Source organism: Sorex araneus, chromosome X (genome assembly GCF_027595985.1).
Source record: "Sorex araneus isolate mSorAra2 chromosome X, mSorAra2.pri, whole genome shotgun sequence".
In the NCBI taxonomy this organism is placed as follows: Eukaryota; Metazoa; Chordata; class Mammalia; order Eulipotyphla; family Soricidae; genus Sorex; species Sorex araneus.
The window spans coordinates 156,296,552-156,308,623 of NC_073313.1; the positions used below are offsets into that span (position 1 = coordinate 156,296,552).

At 47.3% G+C, this 12,072-nt stretch overlaps 1 protein-coding gene across 1 annotated transcript in view; it reads right to left on the minus strand.

The window, feature by feature from the left end:
- Positions 1 to 12,072, minus strand: part of XRRA1 (X-ray radiation resistance associated 1) — a 96,297-nt gene that overhangs the window by 72,232 nt on the left and 11,993 nt on the right. Inside the window, exons 5-7 of the mRNA XM_055121974.1 lie at positions 8,731 to 8,802; positions 5,377 to 5,449; positions 267 to 364 (exon numbers count right to left, since the gene is read on the minus strand). Coding sequence (XP_054977949.1) covers positions 267 to 364; positions 5,377 to 5,449; positions 8,731 to 8,802 — 243 coding nt within the window. The remainder of the gene's footprint in view (positions 1 to 266; positions 365 to 5,376; positions 5,450 to 8,730; positions 8,803 to 12,072) is intronic.

A 12,072-nucleotide genomic window follows, 5' to 3' on the forward strand; every position in this document is an offset into this window, starting at 1 on the left:
AAACCCACTTTGCCTCATGGGGATCTTGGGGCCATTCATTTTCAGGACCATGCACCTTGGCAATAGATGTATCGTCTTTTTGCTGCCACCACCACCACCATCACCACCACCAAGTCCATAACCCTCCTTAGAGGATAACTCTGACACAAAGGTGTGGCTGGCAAGACCCGGAGGGCCCCTTCCCACAGTGACCATCAGCAGGGAACTCCACCCCCGTTTCTTACAGGAGAATAGACGGTACCAAACACTCCCTACCTCCAACTTACTTCCAAGAACCTAAAGTCTCCATATTTCACGTAGACTGTTTTGATGCCATTAAATGCGAGCTCCAATTCCTTTAAGGTCGGAAAGGTGTGAAATGCCTCTACAGGGGTAAGAGAGAAAGGGAGACTCTGAAATCTGTGAAGGTCTTAAGAAAAGGATACTAACAGTGTCCACTCTGGGGCGCCCAGTGTGGGTTGCAGCAGGCACTATCCCAGGGGCTTCTATAAGGCTTCTAAATCTCTAACAACCCTGGAATACAGGGATCGCTACTCCCACTCTGCAGCTGAGCAAACTGAGTCATGCTAAGTGATTTTCTAGAAATAAAAGAGCTGGTAGGTAGGAGAGCCAAGAATTGAATCTAAATTTCTTAAATCCCAAAGTCCTATTAAAGATTATTATTCTGATCACAAAAGTAAAACATTCACCCAAAAGCCAAGCAACACAAAAAATGTTCCCTTAAGCCCCAGTACTTAGAGGCTGGAGCAATAGTACAATAGGTAGGGCACTTGCCTGACATAAAGCAAACCCAGGTTTAATCCCCAGTACCTTACTTGTTCCTCCAAGCCTACCAGGAGTGATCCCTGAGCAATGAGCCAGGACTAAGCCCTAGCACCACCAGGTGTGACACCAAAATCAAAAAGCAAATAATAAAAACAAAACAAACTACTACCCCTCCAAAAAAATCTCCTCAATATTTATTCTTCTGGAGTAACTATTAAAAGTTGCTAGGGGTTGAATGATAGTATAGAGGGCAGAGGGTTTGCCTTGCATGCAGCCAAGCCTTGTTCAATCATTACATATGGTCTCCCGAGCTAGGAATGACCCCTGAGTGCAGAACCAGGAGTAAGTCCTGAGCACCCTGGACGTGGCCCAGAAAAAAAGAAAAAGTTGCATGTGTAATGCTCAAGAGTTCTTTTTTCCTAACAAAGGAATTATACCACACACATTGTGATTTGCTTTTCCCCTTAACTATATGCCTTAAGACTGTTGGATATCATTGGTTTGTCCTTTCCCCCTTGCCACTAGGAGCTTAGGTTTATCAGTCACACCCATCAAAGTGCTCCCGAGTCACTCCCATTCCTTTATCTGTAACCATTTCTACCAGTTTATCTGCTCTTCCCTTAATCAAACTCTGTTAATTGGTAAGGTCAGAACTTCCTAGGACACTGAATATTATAACATTGCCTTTCTCTCCTCTTTATGCCTTTTGAATAATTTACTTTAAAGCTATGTCTTTTTTGTATAGACACAAGAAGACAATATTATGTTTTTATAACTTAAGACTTAATTGGCCTCGAATATTATTCCCTCCTGGGCATCTGCTTTCTCCACTTAAGCCTCAGTTGCCCTCAATTCCTATCACCCCAAAGTAGGGTCCCCGACGTGGGACGGGAAGGATCCAGGGCAAGCGGTGAGTTATGTGCTACCCTGGCATCGAGATGGGCCTGGCCAAAGTGCCTAATTCTTAACTGTAAGTTAAGAGCTTGATCATAGACAAATGCTGTCATGATCCAATAGTAATTATGAGACTGGGACCCTGCCAGGGATAGGAAAGACTGATCTGGCCTGAGCACTGTAGTCTGAGATTGAGATGGCCCCAGGAGAGCAATTCTATAAGCTTTAATGCATCTCTTATTGTGTCCATACAAAATAATTAATATTATGAATTCTTATATGTTTGCTGGCTGAGGAGAAGAGAAACACATTCATGGGACTCTGCCCTTGGGTGGATCCTCCTGCTGAAAGAGAATTAAGTCCTAGGAGAAGCATCCCCTGAGGGAAAAGAACCTTACCCTATTGCTGACCACACCTATGTGTATGCCCCAACCCCCTCATGCTGGGGAGATTTAACTAGGCTGTAAGAGTGGGTTCGGGGCCAGATCCACGGGGCGAGATCCATGGGGGCCAGATCCACGGGGGCCAAATCCACGGGGGCCAGATCCACAGATCGAGAGAGAGACCGAGAGCCGGGAGAGAGGCAGAGAGAGAGAGAATGAAGTAGGATGGGGGAGAAAGAAGCAGGAGGAGAATCAGAGGAGAATGGAGATGGACATGAAATAAACCGATCGAGCAACCAGTTTGGCCTTCTTCCTTCCTTCGACTGCCTCGCCGCCTGCGCGCCCTTTCTTTTTATTTTTGTGTTTTACACAAAGACAATCCGAGGGGGCTGGGGAGGTAGCTCAAAGGCTGGAGCGTGTCTTTGGAATGCAGAGTTCCAGCCTCAATCCTGGCACTACCGGGCCTCTCCAGCACTGCCGGGGAGGACTCGCACAAACTGTCCCAATTCCGAACACAGAATTGGATCAGGAAGACTGCTCTAAGGGCTGGTGCACATGTTTTGCCTGTCGGAGCCGTAGATTCCAAACTCCGGTGTAATACCCCCCCAACCCACCCTGCCCCATCCCAAGCACTGAGCTGGGAGTAGGCTCTGAGTAATGCTGGATGGAGGTGCCCCCGAATCAAAAACAAAATCATATAGATCTTCATAATGTCTGAACTATGTTGTATAGCACAGGCATCTCTGTTTAACCAAAGCCTTACTGACTTCCATTCAATTATTCTTTCTGTTTTGTTTTGTTTTGTTTTGTTTGGGGGCCACACCCAGCAGTGCTCAGGGGTTACTCTTGGCTCTGTGCTCAGGAATTATTCCTGGCGGTGCCTGGTGGACCATAAGGGATGCCGGGGATGGAACCTGGGTCAGGCAATTATTCTTTTATTTTTCTTTTTGGGTCACACCCAGTGACGCACAGGGTTTACTCCTAGTTCTGCACTCAGGAATTACTCCTGCTAGTGCTGGGGGACCATATGGGATGCTGGGAATCAAACCCTGGTCGGCCGTGTGCAAGGCAAACGCCCTACCCGCTGTGCTACTACTCCAGCCCCAGTCAATTATTCTTAAAAGAACACTTTTCTACTTCTGTACACTAATTTACCCATGGATTAACCTTCTGGCCCTCTTTTCCTGGGAACCTAAGACAAATGACGTGAGGTTACTAAGCAATACTACTTGTGGTAAAAATAACTTCATGTGGGCAAATTCTACCTGAACTAGGATTCAATAAATGAACTCTATTACATCTGAGGGGAAGGGACCAGAATTTGGGGCTCCCCTCTTTGTGCTGCCTTTTTCAATTGGACACATTGTTTGTTAAAAACTCTAGAAACCACTGGCATGTCACAAGGTACTCTTAGGAGGAATGAGATTTTCTTTTCTGAAAGGGGCTAGACCCCAGTGTGTTGGGGAGGCCACTTAGTGGTGCTCAGGGCACCATGTGGTGCTGAGGATAGAATCCGGGCCATGCTAAGCACATGCTCCAGCCCATCTTAGCATCTCTCTGACCCTGGGGCACAAGGTTTCTAACTCAGATGGCTGCTGCATCCTCCCAGTGAGTCTGTCTCGACCTGAGCTGACCTCTGGCCACCGCTCTTCTGAGAAGGCTCAGCTGAGGAGGATATACCAATGTGTGCGGCTGGGGTGCTGTATCTTAGTGCCCTTCAATGAACAGGGTGTCACGTGCCATACCTCGTGGTCTTGTGAACCAGAAGGTTTTTGCTTGCTGACTGCTTTTTTTTTCTTTCTGTTTTTTGGGCTGTGCCTGGCAGTGCTCAGGGCTTACTCCTGGATCTGTGCTCAGGGATCACTCCTGGTGGGCTCAGAGGACCATAAGGGATGCTGAGTATCTAACCCAGGGAGGCTGCATGCCGGGCAGATGCCCTACCCACTGTACTATGGCTCTGGGCCCCCAGCTTACTGATTACTTTGAGCCTCCCAAGCTGTCCTCGACTGGTCTAGGGGCCCGATGGGCAATTCTCAGGCAGCCAAGCCCCAGGAAGCAATGCTGCCTGGCCCTGCAGTGCTGGGGCCTCCAGAGCCACCCCCTGGCGGGTCTGGGAGCCTCCAGGGTTGTGCCTGGCAGTGTTTGGGAGACCACGTGGGACGCAACCTCCATCAGGAACATGCTAACCATTGCATCTTAACCACTGAACTATTATTGAAGCTCCCCGCCAATCAAAATAGAGTCAAGACTGACAGACTGTTGGTGAGCGCTATCAGGACATTTCCAGCAAATACCTCTGTATAACTGCGTGCCTGGAGAATATGTTCCCGAAAGCAGAACTAGTAAATCAAAGGCAATGAGTCTTTTAGAGACTCGCCAGTTGCCTTTCAGAGATGCCGCACTGCCTCGTCACACCTGTGCCAGCTCCTCGCTCTGCCAACACGGACCAGCATAAATCCTTCTCATTCTGGTCAACACGCTCAGGCAGAACATCGCATTGTGACGCTGTTTCACTGAGCAGCGAGGCTGAGCACTCGCCCTTGTCCTTCACACCCAGGCCCCTGACCAACCTGCTTACCACTTCCTCCAGGGCAGTGGCTCAGCCATGCCGGGCACAATCCCCTCTCCAGCCCATCACACTCACATTCCCCTCACCCTCTTTCCGGAACCTAACCCGGCCTCCCCGCCCGCCCGGGAATGCCTTGGCCTCTCCCTCTCTCCACACTCCCACAAGTCCAGTGATTTCCACCTTATTGCCACAGGCTTAGTTCAAGCCTCACCTCTTCGCCCCTGGACAATCCAAAACGCTGCCCAGAAACGCCTCCTCTCTCCCTCTCCTAACCCCCCGCCCTCCTCTCCCTCTCCTGGTTGAAATTCATTTTTCTGTTCGTGTGGACTTTTCTGATTCCCTCTCTCACAGTCCTTACGGTAAGTCTCCTGCGGGGACCCCTGGCGGGCCGGGCTCTCTCTCCAGTCAGCAGCAGTCCACGAGGAAAGCCACGCCTGCGCATAGTCCCCGTGCCCAGCAGGGGTCGCTGTGGACTCGCTGGCTACACAAGAAGGGTCTCCGCGGGCCCGGCGCTCTTAAGGGCTTAGCAACGTTTTTATATACCTATCTCATCTGAGCCTACAAGGCTTCCTGCTTTGGGGAGGAAGAAAGGAAGGGAATTATCTCCATTTATAGAGGCAGCAGCTCACCGAGAAATGTTCTAATTAGGTCGTGCCAGGTCTGGGCTGGAATTGAGGCCAGTGCACAACAAAAGAAAGATGTGGGGTCAGCCCAGGGTGGACAAGCCCTAACCACAGGGACTGGGAGAAGGAAGGAAAAGCTTACCTAGAGGCAGGTGGTTTTCAGAGGCATTGATGTAAATCACGGACTGAAAATGCTTGAAATCCTTTTCCTTAGCCTGTGGGCAGACATTTCAAAGACAAACAAGTAAACAAACAAACAAAAACTAGGCAGGTTAGCTGCAGAGGCTGCAGGGGTGCAGCCAGGATCCAAGACCCCCACGACCCAGGACACACCCTGAGTGCCAAAGTAGCTGCTCGCTGGAAGGGCTTTTCTGTTTCCTGTTTGCTACACACAAGTTCAAGTGGACAGAAAAGCAGAACAAATGAAACTGGGGCGGGACCACTCTGCCAGCTCTAACAAACCAGCATTTTGCTCTCTTTGCTTCAAATATTTCTGAGAAATAAAACATGATCCCTTAAAGGTAACAAAACCACCCACTCCTTCCCATCATCCTTCACCCTCTCCCCAGATAACATCTGTCCTGAGTTAGTGATGGCCATTCTCAGGACTGTTTTATACTTGAATGTATACATATGTGCATACCCATAAATCACAGGTAATTTGCCTATGTTAACCTTTCCATCAGAAGCAATTATGCTGTAGATAGCATTCCACAGCCTGCCCTTTTCACTCCACACTGGCTTCTGAGACCTAGTTATTGTGACATATGTAGCTCCACTTCATGTGAATCGCTGCACAGCATCCCATCGTTTACATATACCACCAGTTATTGGTTCCTTTGGATACACGTTTCGTCTGTTTCCAAGTTTTCATTTATTCCAAATAACGATGCTGTGAGCATTCGTATATACACCCGCTCCTCCCATTTCTAATGACATCTGCTGCTGGGCTGAAGGCAATGCACCTCTCCTCCTCTCCAAAGAGCTAAGCCAACTGACAGCCCCAATACCATGGGTAATAATTCTTATTACTTCAAATCCTTGCAAAAAGCATTATTTTTATTTATCACTGTGTCACACCCAGCAATGCTCAGGGGTTATTCCTGGCTCTGCATACAGAAATTACTCCTGGCAGTCCTTGGGTACTATATGAACTACCTGGGATCAAACCTGGGTTGGCCACATGTAAGGCAAATGCACTACCATTGGACTACAGCTCCAGTCCCCCTTGCAAAAAGCATTATTTAAAAAAACTCTATTTGCCATCTGATGGCTGCTAAATCATTGCATTTCTATCTTTCCTGATTCCTTGTGAGGCTGAACAAGCCATCCTAAACTTATTAGCCTTTGGGGTTTCTCATCTATGATCTAATATATGTGTATCAGCTTATTTATTAATTATTTTCTATGAATTAGTTTGTGAGAGCTTGTCAGCACATTGTGGGTCCTGATTCCTTTTAGCTGTCTGAGTTGCAATCATTTCCCCAGGCCTACAGCTTCACATTTAGATTTGGTACCTTTCACGAAAACCTTTTACTAAATTCTATAGACACTCTCTTTATGGTTTAAGTCTTTTGTGTCTTGTGTAAGACGCCATCCTTTCTACAAAGGACTTCTTCCATCAGAATCAATTCAGTTCTTGAGGCCTGGGATAAGCCATTTAGACCTTAAGGTACTCACCCCTCCCAACCAGAATGCCACTGCCCCCCAAAATGTGCCGCCTCTGGTGACTGAGCCCCCTTTTCATACAACGAAGAGCTAACCTTGATTTACATTCTACTGTAGCACTGTCGTCCCGTTGTTCATTGATTTGCTCGAGCAGGCACCAGTAACATCTCCATTGTGAGACTTGTTGTTACTGTTTTTGGCATATCAAATATGCCACGGGGAGCTAGCCAGGCTCTGCTGTGTGGGCGGGATACTCTCGGTAGCTTGCTGGGCTCTCCGAGAGGAACAGAGGAATCAAACCCGGTGTGTAGATCTACCCAATGTGTAGATCTACATTCTACACATGCCTTTAAGTATTCTTTCAACCTCCTCATGTTCAGCAACTGCTTAGAGGAGAAAGAGCAGCATGAAAACTCAGTTAAATAATGTAGGATCTTAGTTACTGGGGCTCAGCTCAGCTAAGCCCACCTGTGAAGGCGCCTTTCCTGGGTGTAATGGTGCATGAGAGGCTCATTGGCTGGGTTAGTGCTCAGTACTCTCATGCTTCCCTCAGTCACTGACTGACCTAGCCCAGCCTGCCCTTGTCTATGGAAATACATGTCTGTCTCATGTCTATCTCCTTCGTTTCCACCATTTTGGACAAGATGCTCTAGAGGCAGGGCTGGAGTGATAGCACAGCAGGTAGGGCATTTGCCTCGCACACGGCTGATCCGGGTTTGATTCCCAGCATCCCATACGATCCCCTGAGCACCGCCAGAGGTAATTGCTGAGTGCAGAGCCAGGAGTGACCCCTGTGCATCGCCTTTGGGTGTGACCCAAAAAGAAAAAAAAAAGATGCTCTAGAGGGGTGTGGGTGTGAGTGACGCCGCTGTGTCCTCCAGTGAATAGGAAAGAATCCGATGGGGCTACAAAGATGTCTGGAGGGAGGAGAGGGTCAACTGGTGATTAAGGGAAGAATTTAGTCCATAGCTGGGGGTGCAGGGCAAGGAGACACTGAGGTCTGGCTGGAGCCCTCCAAAGTTACACTGAGAGAGTTCCCTGCCAGGGTCTGCTTTGTCTCACAATGACATGTAAACTATACATTAATAACCCTGGGGATCATCAGTGTCCTGGCCTGTTCGGGAGGAACTCTCCGCCCCCAGCTGAAAGCCTTCCTAAGGAACTGAGTAAATTGAGTTATCATCCCCACCTAATTCAATTTGGAAAATATGAATGCTAAGTGCAGTGAAGCGGGCGGTTAGGAAGCAGAGGGCTCGACCATATCTATGGCCATGCTGGGCCAGAACTCCCTGGACCGGCTGAGATAGTTTGCCGTCAGATGCCGTGGAAGGCCAAGAGAACCAAGTTTTCTGACCTAATACCCTGCATTTATATTGGCTAAGTGAAGGTCACAAATCTGACTGTGAGCTACTTGTTAGTCTCCACAAAGAACCACGATTCATTTCATGAGCCACGGTGGCTACAAGGGGAGAATCATGTCACCCCAGCTGAAACAGGTTTCTCCTTGAGGCTCTTTTGATGGGACCTCTTCATCACACAACAAATCATGCTGTGACACAATTCTATGGTCGATTCAAACCCAGATTCATGAGGTCACTTTCCTTACCTCCTACCTTATGCGGACACTAGCAACGCCTTAAGTAACACGTAACTTGGTGTCCCCATATTATTTCCGTCCAGTCAGTCCTTACCTTACCATCTGTGACTCCCTTCCAGCCAAATTTCCAGTTCCCAAAGACTTCAGCACTGCAGTGGACACTAGTGGACACTATCGAATACGCCCACAGGTCTGGCTCAACCCAGTCTCACCCCTGCCGGCTGGGCTTACCTTGGAAATCTTCAGCCCACTCACGTTGATGGTGCACAGATCTGAAGGCTTCGAGACACAGTGGTGCTTCAGCTGGAACACAGGGCAGAGTCAGGGCTCAACATGCAACACAGCCCACACGGCTGGCCAAGTCACCCAGTGACGCCCTGCTGAGGATTGGCCGAAGCCAGAGGAAATCTGTCCTGGGGGGCTCTGGAATTGCTCAGAAATAAGCTGCAGTCTCTACCACCTGCCTCTCCTTTTCCCATATTGTAAGATGGGGACTAGAGCTGTTACCGACTGGATTCCATGGACGTCAAAAGACTGCGTGGCTGCCCACCAATGAGATGGTCAGACTTCTTCATCAAAACCCTGAATGAAAGGCTCTTTCTATTCCTGGAGTGAGCAGATATCATTGGGCTACACTAGCACACAAAAGGGACAAATGGATACGTTACTGGTGCCCGCTCGAGTAAATCGTAGATCAACGGGATGACAAGTGATACAAGATGGAGATAATAGTGTTTTGGGGTAGAATCCATCCTCCTTTTGTTGAATGAGCTAACCTTCTTATAGTTGACTAAAAAAAAAAAAAAACAGCATCCCTGGGACTTTATCTTCTTTTCTTTTTTATCTTATTGGGTAATATACCATTGTTACATTTACTCAGTTTTGGGGTTATTGCCTCACCAAATATATACTGAGTAGAACTTATGGGCTATATAATGTGTTAAGTACAGCAACAAATTATCTTCTACTTCCAACTAACTATACCCTGTGATATGAATATGGTTGTCACCCTATTTATCTATTTATTCTTTTATGGTGGGGGCTTTCCCAAGCAATGCTCAAATGGGCCAACAAGTGGCTTCTGGTGATCCTTGGGTCAACCAGGCCTGCCAGTTCAACACGTGGTCTCAGCACCACTGGGGCTATTAGAGTCATACTTGCAGGTGCTCAGGGAGCCGCATAATGCTGGAGATCAAACTTGGGTACTTGCACATGGATGCAAGGCATGTGGTCCTGAGCTCTGAGCTTTCTCCCTGCCCCTACTACTCTGGAAATGAGAGAAATAGAGAGGCCGGAGTGAAAATACAGTGGATAGAGTGTGTTTGCCTTCCACGCAGCTAACCTGGGTTTGATCCTTGGTATCTCATTTGGTCCCCCAAGCACTGCCAGTAGTGATCCCTAAGTACAGAGCCAAGAATAAGTCATGAGAAGAATAAGCCGTGAGAACTTGCAGTGTGGGCCAAAAGCCGAGAGAGAGAGACAGAGACAGAGACAAAGAAGAGAGAGACAGAGACAGAGAAAGAGAGAAGACAGAGAGAGTGAGAGAGGAAATGAAAGATTAGAAGAGGCCATGCCTTCAATCCCACAGCAGTGACCTACCCATATTTTGAAAATCACTAAATTGTGATTTTCAAAATATGAATTATGATATTCAAAATAGTGAATATCACTAAATTTAGTGATCACCCATGATCACTAAATCCTGTGCTTTTTTTTTTTTTTTGCTTTTTTGCTTTTTTTGCGATGCACAGGGGTTACTCCTGGCTCTGCACTCAGGAATTACCCCTGGTGGTGCTCGGGGAACCATATGGGATGCTGGGAATCGAACCCGGGTCAGCCGCGTGCAAGGCAAACACCCTACCTGCTGTGCTATTGCTCCAGTCCCTCCTGTGCTCTTTTGATTACAATATATTACTCTATCCCTACTTACCACTTAATGAAAAAGACAAAAATCTCTGCCTCTATTTATATTTAATCAAATCTCCGTGTTTTTTAAAATTTTTTCCTGACAGTCATTTATTTACAGTGCCTATCATGCTTAAAGTATACAACTAGGCATTGGAAAGATAATGATAAAGAGGCAGAAGCAGTCGTACCTTCACACAACTTACATGAAAAGCCAAGTAGCAAACTGATATTTACAATTTTATAAAAACCTCTAGGAACAATAAGTACATATAGAAAGGATGAGAAGATGAGAGGGAGAAGGAAGACCCCAATGGACCAGCCATTGTTAGCTGATGTTCTCAGAGTCACGTTTCCCCTTCCCTGTCAAAGAGTCCTGATGTTGATAAGAGTTCTTCAAGACTCACTCAAAGAGAGAGGCTTCGATTGTCCTCAAATTCTTGTTCCAAGGACAGGTCTTAGAGGTCAAGTTACTCTCACCACTTATTTTGGACTTGGGATATAGGTCTGGTTACAGTTCTTATTTTTAGAAATATACATATATTATGATAATCCCTTTATGACTATGGATGTCATATGTGTTGACTGGAGCTTCTGCAGCCATCTTAGGCTCATGCAGCCAATCAGCCCAAAGAGAACAAGTTAATACAATGATGACAGAAGCTTCAGAAAAATGGAACTTCCTAGGAGGGATCAAGGCCTTGGAAGATATTAAATCAGCAAGTTAGGCTAGTCTAAAATACAAATGCTTCTAGCTTCTTTTTTTATGTGAAATGAAAGCCTCCTAGCTAATTGAAGCTAGTTAGAAAGTTACTGAAATAGTTAAGCAAACTATAATGACAGCCTAGATTAAGGTAATGACAACCAGAGATGAGAAGACAGATTTGTCAACTACTTAGCCCAGGGCTTGGTAATGATGGCAGTGGTGGGGGTGATGAGGGAGAGGCGTGAAGGATCACCCAGGTCCCTGGCTTGGTAAGTATGTACACAGTTGATGCCAGCACAGAGAATGCACAGCAAACATTAGAAAAGAGGACAGGGGACTTGGAGTGAGATACTGTGCAATAGGTCAACACAAGGTGCCAGAAGAACATCCGATAAACAGGCCAGTAAGGTTCTGGTTGCTCTTAGAAGCTCTTGCTGCATCCAGAAGGGGTAATACGCCACCTCTATGAACACACAACCTGCTGTTGGAAGATGGGGAAAGGGAGGGCCCTGTGCAAAGTCTTTCTGCCTCTCCTCCCTACGATATTCCCATTTTCCTCAACCCCAGGACGTGAACTTCTTGAGGAGAGGAAGCAGACAGGAAGCTGGGAGGAAAAGCTTATACCAGTGACTCCAGAGGAGATGCACAACCTCTGTTCTCTGCAGACACCATCTCCTGGGAACTGCAAGCAAACCCGGGACAGTTGGGCTACAGCGACTTTTCCTCAGGAGCCTTGAGAACCGGACTGCACAGGAATATTGGTTCACAAAATGTGTCTTTCCTGGCACAGTCACCGAGAAGATGGGAAATGACCTGATGGCCTCCAGGACAGTTCCTCTAGTGCTCTTTGTAAGGCTTCCTCGGGAACAGGGCACTATACGGTTGGCTCCCTGGTTTCCAGCCAGCCATGAAGGCCAAAGGACAAAGGTCAGGGAGTACAGAAATCTCTGGCCCTCCTCTCG